Source organism: Zootoca vivipara, chromosome 7, assembly GCF_965207765.1.
Source record: "Zootoca vivipara chromosome 7, rZooViv2.hap1.1, whole genome shotgun sequence".
Lineage (NCBI taxonomy): Eukaryota > Metazoa > Chordata > Lepidosauria > Squamata > Lacertidae > Zootoca > Zootoca vivipara.
Genome location: NC_142590.1, coordinates 38,768,335 through 38,786,574, shown reverse-complemented (window position 1 = coordinate 38,786,574; position 18,240 = coordinate 38,768,335). Strand labels below are relative to the sequence as shown.

At 42.2% G+C, this 18,240-nt stretch overlaps 1 protein-coding gene across 2 annotated transcripts in view; it reads left to right on the top strand.

Moving 5' to 3' along the window:
• ACOT11 (acyl-CoA thioesterase 11) overlaps positions 1–18,240 on the top strand; it is a 112,588-nt gene continuing 94,348 nt past the window's right edge. The window contains exons 1-2 of one of the 2 annotated variants that reach the window (XM_088674021.1): positions 1–197; positions 2,574–2,814. In XM_088674021.1, the coding sequence (XP_088530147.1) occupies positions 132–197; positions 2,574–2,814 (307 nt within the window). In that variant the 5' untranslated portion in view covers positions 1–131. The remainder of the gene's footprint in view (positions 198–2,573; positions 2,815–18,240) is intronic. The other variant, XM_060276894.2, reaches the window with a different exon arrangement.

Genomic DNA, 18,240 nt, shown 5'->3' with positions numbered 1-18,240 from the left:
CTGCAGCTGCGATCTCTTGGGTAATGCAGATTTTTTTTGCAGTTGAATGCACATGCTAATGGCTAGATCTTTGACGAATCAGTTGATATTTCAACATCTCTCCCTGCTTCAAACATGGGGACAAAAATTGAATGTCTCAGCTATCTCCAAAGCATGATTACCGAAGTAGTCTGGACCAAGAAATAAGTTCTGCACAGGTAACATCTCTTGGAACTGCGGTGGGACGTGGGCACTTAAAGCACCACCTGCTCCTACAGAGACTTGCCCAAACGATTTATTATCGTTTGGTTGCCATGCCAGGTGAAAAGCTGTTCTGTTTGCCTGGGTGTTTTACACCAATGCTTCTATTTCTTGGTTTCTTTTTCATTTGTTATTGTCTGTTGGGTTTTTCCCTGCTGTAGTAATTTGCCATTGTTGTTTCATGAGATTTAGTGTGGTGTTGCTGCTGATTTTAAAAAACCTGCTGTTTTAATAAATAATATCAATATTGTATTGTGTTGTTTGGATAAGTGATGACAGTGAAGACGAAAGCCCCGTACAAAAGGTTTAGCTCTGTTTAAAAGGCAGCTCCAGGCAGCCCAGTTCTGCTCATCAGCTTGTAATGTTTCCAACCAGTTCTCCAGAGGGCAAACTTTGTGAAACCTGTATTGTACTTCCTTTCCCTTTCCTTGTCTTTGCCGTTCTGACATTCATTTCTATGGAAACGGGAGCATAAGAAGGAACTGAGAGGCAGCTCCTGAAACTAGCAAGAACTCCTGATCCACAGCCATTGGCTTTTGGATACAGTTTCCATGAGAACAGATGTTTGGTCAGCATTAGTAGTGGGGGGAGTCTCAAAACAGATCTCTCTCTGTGTGTTAATATGTTCGTGTACATGCATGGGAGAGATTCCTTGTCTGAAATCCTGAAAAGCTGCTGCCAGTCAGTGTAGACAATACTGGTTTGACTTGGTTTAAGGCAGCTTCCTATGATCCTATCTACAAAAACATTTAGAGAATCAGGATTCATTTCTTTAATAATAATAAAAAGTCACCTGGATATTGCATAGCTACTTTAATACTACATGGCTATAGTAATTAAATGGCTTTGAAACACCACAACATCTTTTCTAAATAATAGTTACTTTTTTAATCCTCCCCACTGCTGCATGAATGTGAACAATCCACCGCACAGCAAAGTTTTACAAAGAGCCTCTATTTCCCTGTTGGTTTAAGTTATACTGCAAAGTCCTTTATGTAATGTTATAAACTGAGGGGAGGGGAGGTTCCCCTAAACCCAATAATGTATGGGGTGTTAGGGGAGGGGTAGTGCTTCTGGTGGGGCACATGCCATGCTCCTTCTGTGGTAGTCTGTTTGCCTTTGGTCCCCGCCCTGCACTCGCCTCTCACCTGTGGCTCCTAGAAGCAGTCAGCATGTGCCAGTGGCCGCACCCTGGGAAACAGCTTTGACTGGCCAGCTAAACCAGGTTAGGATAGCCAATGGGTCTCAAATCCCTGGTGAGTTAGATCTTTCCCCTAGGGTTGCCATATTTTGAAGAGCAAAAAAGAGGATGCTATCATTTTAAATACCCCTATTATGTTGTTGTTTAGTCGTTTAGTCATGTCCGACTCTTCGTGACCCCATGGACCAGAGCACGCCAGGCACTCCTGTCTTCCACTGCCTCCTGCGGTTTGGTCAAACTCGTGTTACTAGCTTTGAGAACACTGTCCAACCATCTCGTCCTCTGCCATCCCCTACTATATGTAGGCTATAGAAGCTGTGATATATTGCTTGGGGGGGGGAGGCAGGAGAAGAGAAGAGGAAAGCAAATCTACAACCACCCATCATGGCTCTGACTTGTCCAGAAATTATAGCCAGAGACATTTTGGCAAATTAAAAAAAAAATCCACCCAGACAGAAATTTTACCCCTGAAAAAGAGGACGTGTCCTGGAAAAAGAGGACACATTGCATTCCCCTGCATGCAATGACAGCCTCCAGCGGATTGAGCAGACGAGACCAACGGTCCAGTGGTCAAGAAGACAGTTTCTGCACGTGCCGTAGAGGGAAGTGAGGGACAGATAGGGCTTGTCGACCTGGGAAGGAGAAGGAAAACTATTATCCTAAACATCTTCTGCCTTATGGGACATATTCAGCAGAATAAAAGGCTAAGGAATAAACCCTACAGAATTCCAGAGTGGAGACCCTAAGATGGTTGGACAGTGCCTTCCAGCAATTCCTGCAGTCAAGCTGGTGCCAAATGTATTGCTCCGTTTTCCTTTGGACCACAGCAAGGCCAAGAGCAGGGTCTTGCCTGGGCAGCCCTCCATGCACACTGCTCAGGCCTGCGCTCCAGGGAAGTCACTTGGGTGCTACTAACACAGCAGTTTGACTTCACCCCCCTCTCCCTCCCCATAGGCACACTCCATTGTCTCTCCAGACCGATGTAGGCCAACGGCAATGTTAGATGCAAACCATCATGAAACAATGGCCTAGCATCTACACATCTAAGAAGGTTCCCAGGTCTGTGCAAAACAGGCGGTGCGAAGGTGATGAAGAGGGTTGTGGGGTGACAGAAAAATGTGTCCTTTTGCAGGAGGCTTGGGCTTTTGGCAAGAGGTACGCTGGGAAGACGGAGAATAAAGGTGAGACTCCCATGAGCTGCTGCGCAGGCCTGAATTCCATGCGGTGCTGGTTGGAGGAGACTGCACGAAGAGCCCTGGAGCCCTTAAAGACTGCTGCATTGGACCCCAGCTTCCTGAAGCTAGGAGAGAGCGGCAACAGGAGGCACTCTTGGGGTGTAATGTTCTGCATCCCTCCATTGCAGACTTCCAACTGTAAGTGTGTGTTAATAAACTGTATTTCTTAAAGACACTAGTCTCTGCTGTGCTCTGATCTTCCCAATGGAAACACAACCCTGGAACTCCTCAAATATCACACCACTCATGGAGATTGGGGTGGCATGTAACAGTATCAATGTGTGTGTGTGTGAAATGATTGGCTCAATTAAGAGTGCCTGAGATCGTAATACAGTGGTACCTCGGTTTATGAACACAATTGGTTCCAGAAGTCTGTTCATAAACTGAAGCGTTCATAAACTGAAGCGAACTTTCCCATTGAAAGTAATGGAAAGTGAATTAATCCGTTCCAGATGGGTCCGCGGCGTTCGTAAACCGAAAATTCGTAAACCGAGGCGTTCATAAACCGAGGTTCCACTGTAGAGAGAGAACATGTTATTACTCAGCCATTGATTGTTTTGGATGTATCTAGGATGCATGTATACCCTACATTTAGAGCACATTATTTCCCCCCAGCAATCTTGGGAATTGTATTTTGTTGTGGGTGCTGGGGTTGTAGTTCTGTGGGCATAAACTACAGTTCCCAGGAGTCTTGCTTTCAGTGTATATCTGCACCCTTAGCGTGATTTACATTTAACTCAACAACCATTGGGTATGATCCAGATGAACACCACAGTCCTATAGACACAGACTGATGTAAATCCTATTGAGTTTAATCCCATTGGCGCTTAATCCCAGGTAACTTAATATAAGATTGCAGTTTAAATTAGATTAATTTACATCCCTTTAAAATCAGTGGAACCAGATAGTCATGGTGTAATTAAATTTAAGCTCCATTTATTTCAATGGGAACTAATGCAACCACCTTGTGCTGGATCCGGCCCCTTATCTGTAATTCTGGAGGAATTTCTCAAAGGATATAAACGTGTTTTTTTAAATAAAAGGAATCCTGATTCACTTTCAAATAAGTTCTGCCCTGCCATCTCATTGGCTAGCCCAAACCCTGCCTGAGTTGTGCCCAGAATCCTCCCCGACTTCTACAAACAGCAGAATCAATCCTACACATGTTTACTTAGAAGTAAATATGGCTCTTGCTGAAATAGGGGATGAAATGCATACAGCAAGTATATTATTTCTGCATGAAATAACTTTATCTGTATTACATAATTTGCCGTTAATAAATGTGCACTTTATTATCCTTGTGCAAACAGAACTGTGGTTTGTCAACCTAAACTTGGCCTAGTTTCGTCACATGCAACTATCTGCAACACTGTTTGCTGCTTTGTATTTTTTCACATGTTTTTGGTAAGGTTTAACAAAAATGTTTCATAAAATTTGATTTCTAAAAATTCAGCAGAATTCCCAGGAAACTGGAACAAGCTAACAACATTCCTAAAAGGTGAACATTCGTACCAAAGGTGATAAAGGCAATATGTTTATGCCCCCAGCCCATCCTCAAATGTTTTCAAGGCAGGCGGAATTGCTCTAGCATTGCAGGAATAGCTGTGCAGTAGAGTAAAGTCTTAAAACCTTATCGGTAAATATATTTCAAAAAATACATTCCTTCACTCTAGGGGGTTGGAAGCCTGGAGTTCTCTAGATGCTGCTGTGATAGCTCAGCCGATAGAGCTCTTAATCTCAGGGTCATGGGTTTGAGCCCCATGTTAGGCAAAAGAGTCCTGCATTGCAGAGGGTTGGACTAAATGACCCTCATGGTCCCTTCCAACTCTATTATTCTATGAGAAAATAGGTGCTTCCCTAATTAAACAGGCAGAGTTTGAGTCCATGAAGCATGTTTTGCAGAAGAATTGCAGTGCATATAGACTGTAACTGGAGCTCATCCTTCTTCCAGGACTCAGAAAGGCTGTCCTATATGAAGTGTTGACTCTTGCAGAGGAATGCTAGTACAGCTTCAGCTACATCCTGAAGTTCCTGACTCATTCTGGTCACCATCTGCTTGTGCCATCTCCATCTCTCTCTCTGAAGGTCCTTTAACTTTCCCTAGGAGGAGACGAGGAACATGCTACATGAAGCCAAGTTCCATCTCAACAGCTCCTTACGTAAAGCTTTCGGAATAATTTCTTCTGAGTGGTGTTCAATACCTCTAGCTACACAGGCCAATTTCTAATTAACTGATCTGAATTCTTTCTGAACATTGTGCCAGCAGTTTTAGAGTTCCAACCACCCACCCACACCCTTCCCATCTACTTTAGAAGACGACGGAAGACCGTGCAAGCTGTATCAATGCATTGGGCTGCATCCAGGCTAACTGAATGAGTGAGTTCCTACTGAAATCAATGGAACTGAAATGAAGTCACAATTAACTTTCAGTGGGACCCAAGTTAAACAAATGGGATCATTTGGATCCACCCCATCATAGTGTGGGTTGTCATCAGGTGCCTCGAGTGACCCCAGCCACACATATTGATTGCCTAATCTGGATTTGAGAGGGCAGCCCTAGATAATTCAATGGGGCTTACTTCCAGGTAAAATGGGTTACAATTGTCTCCATAGTTTCCTTTGGACGAGAAGACTCAACCAACCCCTCAGAAGGTATACCCAGCTTCAACTAACTCCCGTTCTCTCTCCCCTGCCCATTCCAATGGCAAAGTGCTGTTTATTGCAACATTCCTCACCAGGACTCTGCCCCCACCGCTGCGAGTGAATTCCCTTCACGGACCTTAAGAAAATGTTAATGCTCTTTTCATCAAAATCTCAGACCGCTCATTCACTCACTGATCCAGCCGAACTCACAACAACCAGTTAATAAAAAGAAAAACAGCTATGGATTTTCCATTAAGAGTTTTAAATTAGCTGATTTTAGGATCCAAGTCTATGTCTTTTAGGCCTGCAGAAAGCAAACAGGTGAAGCTTTTCCAGGCATGCAGATTCCATGGTAACAAGTGGGAAACATCATTTGATTTCTGCCCCTGTGCAGGATTAAAGGCACAGGACCAGAAAAAAGATGAAATCATTATTCTTGTTACCAACCATCCTGACATAACTGAAGTAGTTACTCCCAGGTTAATCACCCAACCTATCAATTGCTTATACTTACAGGTACCTGGGAGTCAACTCTGGGAGAGCTGACTTCCCAGTATGCATACAGAGGGTTGGGCCATTGGGAGTTTCCCCCATCACTTTCAAGAGACTAGGGATAAGGATATTTACAGATAACCTTACTGTTTCCACTTGAAGTGACAACAATGGTGGATGTGTTGCTATAGAAAGAGAATTCAAGTAGCTTTCCTGTGCAGGTTTTTAAGGCAATGCAAGTAATGCTTATCTGCGAAAGTATTTTATAGGAGCCTTGGGTAAATTTAAATCTGCTGCTGCTATGTAGGGACCTTAAACAATGTGAAGATACACAAGTTTCTCTTCCTGCTAGATTCAGGTTTATTGTTTTGGACACTGGTGGCTATTGGGGTGAGATATGATTCACAAAGATCTGATCCTAAGAATGTTTCTTCCTTAGATACGAACTTTATCAAAAGCAATTGGGCTTGCTTTCATGTACTTAAGCCAGGTCAATAAGAAGGGAAGAGCCCTGCTAGATCAGAATAAAGATGTACCTAACTCAGCATTAGGTACTTAATGGTAGCTACCCTGACACCCTCTTCTGCTGCATTCACAGTCATAATGGCACTGATACGAGAGATATCATATATAGCTATTGTGAATAGTAGCCATCGATCAAACATCTCCTCCATGAATTTGTCCAGTCCCTTGTAAGTCATTGTAAAATGGTTATATTTTTCAACATGGCTAGATTAATATTTTTGCCTAGTGTGAGGTATTGGTACCGTTGTGCATTTTCAGCATTCTGTTGAGCTGCCCTAGGCATTGTTAGCATGAAGTGGCCAAAAGGGGATATCTTCTCCAAACTTCAGAGTTTCTCTAGCATGGGATAGGCAACCATTATCCAAGCTAAGAATATATCTTAACTCTCATAATTCCTCTTTTGGGGATCTAGAAATATCTCAAATCTCACGTGTTCCTAGTTCACAAAGGCTGATTACTAATATACTGTACAGTATTACTAAACTTCACAAATGCTGATTATCCTTTTTTTAATAATATTTTTTATTAGTGTTTTCAGAAAAATAACAACAATACATAAAAAAAGAAAAGATAAACACATAGAGTAAAAAGAAAAAAGAAAAAGAAAAACATATATCGTAACAATTCTCATATCATCTCACATGATTTAATGGGACCTCCTCAGGCTTCCCTCCCTGTGGTTCTTTAACACATTTATAGTTAGCAAATTCTAAATCATTTTCATCACCTTGCCTAACCTTACTTTTTAACTTTCATATCACATATTCCTAAATTCCACAGTTTATTTACACCTTAATTTCTGATCTAATATGTTACTTTAGCATATTTTTAAAAATACAGTTTAAAATCTTTCCATTCTTCTTCCATCGCTTCCTCTCCCTGGTTGCGGATTCTTCCGGTCATCTCAGCCAGTTCCATAAACTCCATCATCTTCATCTGTCAGTCATCAATCGTTGGTAATGTTTGTAGTTTCCAGTTCTTAGCAATCAAAAGTCTCGCTGCCGTCGTAGCATACATAAAAAACGATACATTCTTCTTTGGAATCTCCTTCCCTACAATGCCCACTAGAAATGCTTCTGGTTTCTTAACAAATGTGTTTTTCAACACTTTCTTGAGTTCATTATAAATCTTATTCCAGAAGTCATTCACTAGTGGACATGTCCACCACATGTGGTAAAATGAGCCTACTTCTTTCTTACATCTCCAACATTTGTTATCATGGTTATGGTATATCTTTGCTAGTTTTACTGGTGTAAGATACCATCTATACATCATCTTCATTAAATTTTCCTTTAATAAACTACACGCAGTAAACTTAATATTCTCATGCCAAAATTTTTCCCATTCCTCAATCATGATATTATGACCAACATCCTTTGCCCACAAAATCATAACATTCTTTCTTTGTTCATCTTTCGTATGCCACTCAAGCAACAATTTATACATTCTGGAAAGTTTTTTCGTCTTAGGTTCTAACAATTTTGTTTCCAACTTTGACCTCTCTGATTGAAAACCAAGTAGTCTATCCATTTTGAAAACTTCGTTAATCTGGTGATATTGGAGCCAATCGTCTAGTTTACATTTCAAATCCTCATATGTCTTTAACTTAAATTGGTCTCCTTCTTGAATCAACAAGTCTCTATATTTCGGCCAACTGGTTTCCATATTTACTTTTTTACGGACCTTGGCCTCCAATGGTGATATCCATTTAGGTGTTTTTCTTTCTAACAAATCTTTGTACCTGGACCAAACACTATACAGTGATTTTCTGATTATATGAGTTTTAAAGCCTCTGTGGGCCTTTACTTTATCATACCATAAATATGCATGCCAACCATAAACATTATCGTAACCTTCTAAATCCAAAATGTCTGTATTTTCCAACAAAAACCAATCCTTCATCCAGCAAAAGGTAGCTGCTTCATAATAAATCTTTAAGTCCGGCAGGGAAAAGCCTCTTTGTTTATCATCAGTAAGTATCTTATATTTAATTCTTGGCTTTTTCCCTTGCCATATAAATTTCGATAAAACCTTTTGTCATTCTTTGAAACAGTCCAACTTATCAATTATTGGCAGCGATTGGAATAAAAACAACATCTTTGGCAATACAGTCATTTTCACAGTAGCTATACGGCCCAACAAATGCTGATTATCCTGAAGTGCTCTCCCTCCTGCTTTTTTTTTTAAACCAAATATATGCATAGTCTGTGGTATCACTGTGTTTTGTCAACCCTCTCATATTCATGAACCAAATCCCTATTGCTATGTAAAACTGAATGGCTTGGATCCTAAGGTAGCAGCAGGCAGAGCAATCTTACTTTTGGGTTGTGGATTGGTGGCAACCAAAAACAGAGGGTTGAAGTCTTCCAAGTTGTCATCTGGCAAAGGTGTGTGTGTGTGTCAGGGAGGAACAGTGTTTTACCCTTCCCCACCTTTCCATAAAAACAACACACACACAACTTTGTAAACATTAAAGGTGCAGTCCTGTAGATCTTTATTCATGGTGGTCCCAAGGAGTTCAGTGGGACTTACTCTCAGGCAAATGTGTGGAGGACTGTAGCCTTGGCCTTCAGATACAATCCTACAGAAACGTACCTGGGAGTAGGGCCCACAGGACTTTGTGGGACTGACCCCCACTTTCAAAACCACCCAGGCACTCACCTTGAGTAGTATAACATTTTTGCTCACAAGCATTCACAGCAAGAAACTCCCATCCCTTGCCCACAATAGCAAAAGAGCAAAAAAGTGATGTAAAAAAGCATACTCTACACAACTCTCAGCTCCTTCCGGCTGAACAGCTGAAGTAAATTGGGAGCCACATCCGGCCTATGAGCAGGGTGTTTGCCATCCCAATCTTCACCCATTCTTGTGTCTTTCTAGTGTTTGCGTTGAAGCTTGCAAAAGTGACACAAGTGATATGTTTGGGGAGTGTGTATTTCTTTCTTGGGAATTATTCCAAAAATCTTGAATGACTCCTTTGTTTTCCCTTTAAATTTTTATAAATAAAGATTTATAAAAATCATGACACATTTTTCTTTATTTTGAAAAGATTGCAAAACTTTTTTTGCAGGTCAGCTTTCCATGCAAATGTAGAATAGAATAGAATAGAATAGAATAGAATAGAATAGAATAGAATAGAATAGAATAGATCTTTATTGTCATTGTCCTCTTGCGGGAACAATGGAATTTCTTGGTTGCTATATCAACTTAATGTATGTAGCTCATAACACCCATATTAATATCTCAATGGGACTTGCATGTAGGTGGGTGAGAATATGGATTACAGTCTTCAATCTTGCACTCTCTCTCTTTGTACCTTGACTGTCCTGTTCAGCCTGGGCACGATCTTGCTTTTCCAGCATTCTAAAGCCCTGCTCTCTGTTCAAACATGGCATGTAAAGTGTTCTGCAATCCTCTATGGGTAGGATGTGCCAATATTCTTTCAAATAGTACACGTCCTAGAGACTAGGCAGTGTTCATGTGGAGGAGCTGTCACTATAAAACACCCACATTCCAAGTTGTGTTGGCATTGCTTGTGTTGATATTATTGCCAATTATACACCGACTAGCAGAAAGAATTCCCAGGCAATGCCGGGCACCAAGAAACCAGAAAAAGAATCAGCGGGTTTTGAAATAAGTGGTTAGAATCAGTGCAGCTTTGAAAGGTTCAGTCTGCCATATGATTCAGTGTCGTGAAGTAAGAGTACCACTCTAAACTGCCTTGGTCAGACCACACCTGGAGTCCTGTGCCCAGTTCTGGGCACCACAATTTAAGAAGGAGGGTGACCCAAATGATCAAGTGTCAGGGAAACAAGTATTAAGAGGAATTGTTGAGGGAGTTGGGTATGCTTAGGCTGGAGAAGAGGAGACTGAGAGGAGATATGATGGCCACCTTCCAATATCTAAAGGGCTTTCACATGGAAGATGGAGCAAGCTTTTTCCCCCTGCTCCAGAAGGTAGGACTTTGAACCAATGGATTCAAGTTACAAAAAAGGAGATTCCAACTAAACATCAGGCAGGTAGAACTTTCTGACAACAAGTGCTGTTTGACAGTGGAACTGACTCCCTAGGAAGGTGGTAACTCTCCTTCACTGGAGATTTTTAAGCAGAGGTTGGATGGTCATCTGCCATGCATGATTTAGTTGAGATTCCTGTATCATAGGGGGTTGGAGTAGATGACCCTTGAGGTCCCTTACAACTCTACAATTATATGATTCTATGATTCTGTAGATGCATGTAGAGAGTGCATAGAAGACTATAAGCCTCTCACCTGACTGAAGTTAGCCTCTATTCACACTTTTGCATATTGCCATAAAATCTTTTGATGAAGAGCGCTGAGCAAATATTTTAAATAAATGAATTTAAGGTTGCATTTGAGTTTTCTTTTTGGTTTCTCTTTTGCCACCAATATGGGTTTTTAAAACAACAACAACAGCAACAACTATGGTTTAATGACAGGCAATGGGAAGCCTTGAATTTTGCAATAAACATAAATTAATTGCTTGAATCAACTTTTCCTCCATCCACTGTTGGTGGCAACTTTAGTCCCCTCCCCACTCCACCGCAGTTACCCAGATTAGAAGTTTGTTTGCTTGCAGGCTTGTCTGTTCTCTGATTGGCTTTGCTTATTTGATAATTACACTTGCCTTCCATTCTACCTCATAGTCGTGGCTTTGTGCCCAGTGCGGCTGAAGCTGTTGCGCTCCCCTAAATCTGTCTCTAGCCTGCATACCTACAGCGCCTTTTCTACCAAGCTCAGGAGAAAAGGCATTTTACAATTTCTGGCAAAATCCTTTGACAAACCAACTTCAGCTTTACCAATAATGGTACTTGAAGACTGTACCAAGCTGCATCATGGGAGAGAGAATATACCCATCACTTTGCTCCATAGACTTTAATTTATTGAATGAGGTTCTATTTCATCCATGTTGCTTTTTTAGCTTCTAAAATCCTTTGCCTAACAACTGGATTTTCTTCTTTCTCTCACACACATTTTGGCTTCAAGTAAGTATGGTTTCATGGAACCAACAAATCCTTGCTGGCTTTTGTTTTCCATCAGAGGGTGGAGGTGATGAGAGAGAACTACTTCAGAAGTTTTCCAGCTAGGCTTCATAATAATCCAGCCTGTTAAATGCCTCAGTACCAGGTAATGCAAACATTACTCAGAGTGTAAAGCCTGAAGTTAGGCTTTCCTTGCCTTGGTCTATAGACTTTCAGTATGTTTCTCATTATGCAGCTGAAACGGATATGCACAGTTATGTAGCACAGCCTGCCTTAACTGCACTTTATGAGGTTAGGAAAAGATCAGGCAAAAATATACTCTGCGGGTGATGGGAGTGCAATTCTAAAGGCTCATAATTGAGAGTCAAATCAAAACCAGTTTTCTCTGGAATACAGAGGCATGGTTATTACTGTGCCAAACTACAACCTTTCTACCCCCTAGATGTCTCTTGCATACAGCTGTTCAGAAAAAAATGTCAGATGAATTCATTTTGTAGGATAGGAGGAGGATGACAAACACACAGCTTTTCCCTCCCTCCGCTCAACAACTTTTACTCAATCATTTATTTTTTAACAAGTTTATGGAACCTGGAAATCTGTCTAGTAGAAAGCTAAAATACCCGATCACTGAGCAACAGGAAAGTGGAAGATTAGAACAGAAATTATTATAGATCCTGTTTCTCTGTGGAGGACTCCATTCATTTGCAACCTGAGGTCTAAATCACATGTGAACGTTCACAAGAGGTTGCAGCATCATGATGCCTTGCATGTGTGAAATGTTTGAAATGTTCATTACAGATGAAAAGCTGCAGGCAGAGCTTTCATATCCTATTGCCTCTAACAGATTTTTAAATGGAGATGGTTGACACATTTTTTTGCAACTATCACATGATGGGACAGACACCAAGTGATGTCAATCAGTGTGTTAATTAGCTCTGAACTGGCCCATTTGAGGTGTGTTGAATCATGCTCTCTAAACCCAAGTACAGTGGTACCTCTGGATGCTAACAGAATCCATTTTGGAGCCCTGTTCGCAACCTGAGCAGTGCGCAACCTGAAGCTCCGAATCTGCACATGCTTGCCGTGCAATTCGGTGCTGAACCCAGAAGTAACCCATTCCGGTACTTCCGGGTTCGGTGTGTTTGTATCCTATGATGTACGCAACCCGCAGCGAACATAACCAGGGGTATGACAGTACCCTTTTTCCTGGAGTGACATAAAATCCACATTATCTTTTGTTGGGCCAAACAAAACGTTACAAAAAAGTTTGAGTTCCCCAGAAATCACCATCAGGCCAGATGTAAATATGCAAATGGGGTGGGGGGGGAAAGGTCTGGTGGTGTTGGTGATGCAACCCTTGTCTTCCCCTTTTGAAAGTCTTAAAGTATAGGGTAGGAGGAGTTAGCAGACATTCAACTGAGGCCCTTTCAAGTACAGTGGTACCTCAAGTTACAAACGCCTTGGGTTACAAACGCTTCAGGTTACAAACTCCGCTAACCTGGAAGAGTTACCTTGAGTTGAGAACTTTGCCCCAGGATGAGAATGGAAATCGTGTGCCAGTGGCACAGTGGCAACAAGAGGTCCCATTAGCAAAAGCACGCCTCTAGTTAAGAACAGTTTCTGGTTAAGAACGGAACCCCGGAATGAATTAAGTTTGTAATTAGAGGTACCACTGTGCTTGGGTTTCAAATTGCAACCCAGTCTTCTGGTAAGAAGGAGTACAAAATGGATGGTTTCCCATACCTAAAAATACAACTAGCCAATACTCAGTTTTTCTCCAACTCTTGGTGAAGCATCCTTTAATGGATGGAGAACAAGGATGAAATGGAACTAGAAGGTTCCCCACCCCACCCCATAATAGATCTATGTAACTGAAAATGGGGGTATAGGCTTTTTCAGATGAAGAAATAATGTTTTCTCACTGAGACACTCCAGACTTGCTTTTATATTCAAGTGGTAGTTGATGGCTTCAGACAGTCCCCATACCACTTGCAGTTTACAAGCTTACATCTGGCAATCCAGAATGGGTAAAATATATCAAAACTTTCTGCGGTTATGCCTTACAACTTTGGTAACCCTACTAAACAGGAATGATACTTGTTTTAAATCCAATATATGGGTTTCTGCTTTTATTGCAATTTGGGAGTGCCTAGGATTTGTTGGTGGGCAAATAATAAATAGTTCTATTTTTAAAAAAGGAGACTGATGCCCCTCCGCGCCTCATCCAGGAACAAGCAAAGTGTGTGCCAAGCAACGTCGGGGCGACGGCTGTTGTCAGTGGAGGTGGAGAGGGGGCGCTGCCCCCCCCGAGTGGAGCCCGGGGCGCCCCGCCCCTATCACCCCCCTCTTGCTACGCCCCTACACTCTCTCTCTCTCTCTCTCTCTCTCTCTCTCTCTCTCTCTCTCTGTGTGTGTGTGTGTGTGTGCGCATAAGTAATAGAGAAGAATGAGGTCAAAAGAAATCCATTGGTGATTGTTACATAGAGCAATAGATACAGTGACAATTGTCAAGCAAGTGTTGGTGAACTAAAGTGATAAAAAAGCTGTAATCCCAATTAAAACTGCAGGTGATACAATTGAATTTCTTGCCCTGCTAAATTACAGGGAAGCTGGTGGGCTTCTTCCCTACAATGGGCATAGTCACTGCACCAAACTCAAGGCAACCAGGAGAAACAAGGCTGTGCTCCATCCAGTCCCTTACATCTATTTTTGGCAACTGCTTTCCTCAAAACGTGGAGTGGATTGCATGGCTGAAGGAAGCAAATCAAAGGCTTCTCCCCCCACTTAGACTGCAATACATGCCATACATTTAAAGTACATGACTGCCCCTAAAGAATCCTGGGAATGGTAGTTTGTTAAGAGTGCTAGGTGTTGTGACTCTGTGAGGAGTAAACTACTGTCCCCATGATGCTCTGGGGGAAGCTCTGTGCTTTAAATGTACCTTATGCATGCAGTCGCTTCAGGTAATTTTCTCCCCAGCTGTGATATGTGCCAGGCAAGGGGGGGAAACTGCTTGAAGCAATCGAGTGCAGTGGGTTAAAGTGGTTGGAGAGGCACAGCCTGGTTTACCCAGACCTATGGAATACATTTCATGGGTTTAAAAAATAATAGGGCTCACCGCCACCTTGCCTACTGTGGCTTTTTATGTCAGAATGGGCATTGCATATGAAACTGTTACGGAAACACTGCGGCCTAATTTGAATAGTAGAGTGTCTGGCATCTGGTGGGCAGGGCTTTTGTGTTGTGCTCTGGAATTAGCCCCTCCCTTTGGGTGTTCAGTTAACTTCCGTTAGAGAGGCCAACTGTCATTCTTGTCTCATTCTTGCCTCATGATGTTGTTTTAGTTTCTCTCAGATAGTATGTCATCATGTTACGATTTTCTTTATTATTATTATTATTATTGAAGCTTTGTTTGACATATACCTGAGCCACTTACTTTGCTGAAAGAAAAGAAACTCTGCTGAAGAATGGTGGAATATCCTGAGGGAGGGGATATTCCCAGTCTAATCACCCCCACACTCCACAACAGAAACATCATCCCTGGCTGCCCAGTGGCATCTAATTTGACCCAAAGCTCCCCTCCCCTCACCCTAATTGACATTTTGAACCCTGGTGGAAAAACAACTGCTTGGGCCGTTGACTCACAGGTAAGAAGACTGTGGTTGTTTCCTAAAAAACAAAACCTGTGGGGCAAGAGTTGGTACTAAGAGCAGCTTTAAGACTTGTACCCCCCCCCCCAATGGATACTATTAGGCTCTCAACAAGGGAAGAGTTTTGCGGCTTTCAGTCCATATGCCCAACCGCTTCAAACAGTTGCTGTCATTCACATGCCACGCACCCCTTTTCTGTTTTAATTCTTCTGCAATACTTTGCTAGACCATTGCTGAATCCAGTGTTGTATTTGCAGTACCCTTTTTAAAATCTGACATTATAAAGACAGTCATGTCGCAGCGGTATGAAAAGTTACGCTCCTGAGTTCATGTCTTTGTTTGTTTGTTAAGGGTTCCCTGGAAAATGCACTGGCGCTTAGCCTGTTTATTCTCTCTCCAACGTGCACGCCCCCCCTCCCCATTTTAAAATTGAAACAGTAGTTCTTTGTCACAGTGGTCAGATCAGCCTTGATTTATTTGGTATACAGGAAGCTAACCCAGCAGGGAACTTGGGGTGTTGCTGCTTTAACTGAAGTCTTTTGAATAACGGGGAGGAGCAGAACACAAGGAGCCTTGCTTTGGAACAGAGCAGAATGAGTTTACTCAAGAGATAAGGCTTTTTTTTTTTTTGCTTCTGATGCTGGGCTTGTTAGCATATGTTGCCGCTTTGCCAATCTTGTGGAAAAGCCAATAACCATAAATGCATTTGATGTGACTGCTTTCCTTATCCTGTGTGCTGCGCCTGCCCTGCCACCCCCCAAGCAGCCACACAGCGAGGAGAAACTGCTGTAGTGGGTAGGGGAGGCTGTCCACAGTTGTAGGCCGGTGCTTGGGCAGGCTGTGTGTGTGTGCACGTGTGTGTGTGTGTGCGTGTGCAACTGATGGTGCTTTTAAAATCTAGTGCTGCCTGGCTGGCTGGCTGCTCCTCCTTCGTGTGATCAATGCTTAAATAAAACAGGAGATTTTTTAAAAAATCATCGTAACTCCCCACTATTCTCCTTACAAGGAAATTGGCAGTGTGAGAGAAGTTGTTTGCGGAACCTCCTCCCACTTGGAGGAGTATCAAACAATAATATCTTACATGCGGGGCTGTTCAGAAAGCTGGAGAAGGTGGGGAGGCGGAAACTTGCACAATGAGGTGGCATTTAAAAGCAACCTTATAGCTAGAGGAGCTCTTGAGGAATAATTGCATGCGGTTTAAAAAGCACACACAGAATTGGGAATGCACAGCCCATATCCAACCCTTCCAGGTTTTTTATTAGAATTCTGCTGCTGTGTATACTATTCCCATTTACTCTGCATCCAACATGCTCCCACCACTGGTTTGGGAGGCAGTATGCACATGGCATTAGCCACAATCCATATCTACCTTGTCATTTCCTATTAAATACTGTGTTTCCCCACAAACCAGCTGCTGTCCAAATTGAGAATAGAGAATGCCCTAGCTGTGTTTCAAGGCAGTAATGTACACACAGCCTGAATGAGGAACATTCAAAAAGTCACATCCACACCTTACATTTAAAGCACTTCCACTTCAACAGCCATGGCTTCCTAAAAAGAATGCCAGGAACTGCAGTTTCAGGGCACTGAGAGTTGTTAGCAGAACCCTCAGTAAATACCCTTAACAAACTAAAGTTTTTGGGGTTCTTTGTAGGAAGCCATGACTGCCAACATGGTATAAGAGTGGTTTGAATGTACAGTGTGGATCCCTCTTTAGTATTGCTAATGCTTGCTAGAAGATGCTTGAAAGTTGTAACTAATTGTGCATCTGCAATTCCCAGAGTGTTTTGAAGGATCTGTTTCTGGCATATGTCATGTTGTCTGTGTTCACTGTTCATTGATCTCTGCCCACAGACGCTGCAGCCAGGGGCAATTGGGGGATCAGCATAGAGAGTGCAGCTCATATTACCTGCTCTGTGTTCCTGAATTTTAGGGTTTTGTCCTGCTCTTATGGGAGAGCTGTCAAGCAGACAAGCCTGAACTGTTCATAAGTTGGCCTTGGCCATGAAAATCTGGGGAGAACCTAAAACCTTTGTTATACGGGGACAAAGGTCCAAGCTTCTTGAAGCAAGAGTCTGACATACAGGCAGGGTGGAGCCTCAAACCACATTTCGTCTGATCTGGGGAAACAAATAAGATATTTATAGGGGGAGTTTGTGGTGCTCAGGCTGCTTTTGAGACTAGTTTCACTCGCCTGTGCACTTGCTTCTGTGGCTGCATAATGGCTGCTAAACCTGTGTGTGTTTTAGAATGTTATTACAAAGGCGCCATATGACAGCATCACTCTCTCCTCCCAAAGGAGAATTTAGCTACCCTGAACACCAGCCATTCAGAAAGGTAAAATCGGAAACACCTTCCCAATAGGGTTGCCATATTTCAAAAATTAAAAACAAGGAACCCTGGGTTTTTTTAAAGGAAGACTCCAAGATTGTTGAGCTTTTTTTTTAATACAAACCCCAAAGTTGTTGAGCTGGTTTTTACAAAAACATGATTTTGCAGTTGTCTTGCCTGAGATCCAGGACAAAGCATCCCCATTTGGAAATTCCCCCTGGACTTCAATTTTGCCTTTGAAATCCCAGTAATGTCCGGGAAAGTCCAGACATATGGCAGCCCTACTTCCCAAGGACATGACTCAAAAGTACATCTGGAAAGATTGCTTCTATCTGCCGGACTGGAAGCCATAGATAAATATGGATTAACCTATTATTATTATTATTATTATTATTATTATTATTATTATTATTATTATTATTATATACCACCCTATACCCTTACGTAGATTTCAGGGTGGTTCACTTACCACATGGTAAGGATTTCTACCACATGGGTGCTTGGTTGTCTATATTAATGCAAATGAACTGGGTCCCAACCCCCACTCCCCACCCACAGATTATAATATGCAGTAAAGGTCAGAGGCCTTATTGTGTGCTGTATTTCCCTTGAGAATTTCACAGTACAAGTTAGCTCTCTGTACTTCCCCATGTCATGAACCTGAGGTGGCTGGCTTGGATAGTGGTAAATGCTGGGGAGGAAAGTGGGGAGCGAGAGAAAGAGCAGCTGTAATATGTGGCCTGCAACCCTGCACCAGTTGACCATTGCCTTTTTAAGTGGTGCTATTGTCTGTTATTTGCCTGGATAAGATCAGAGCCTCCTCCAGACTGGTGTGTGATTGACACAATAATAGCAGTGGATTTAAAAGAATCTGAATAAGTGTGCATGCACCTAAAAGCTTATACCCAGAACAAACTAAGTT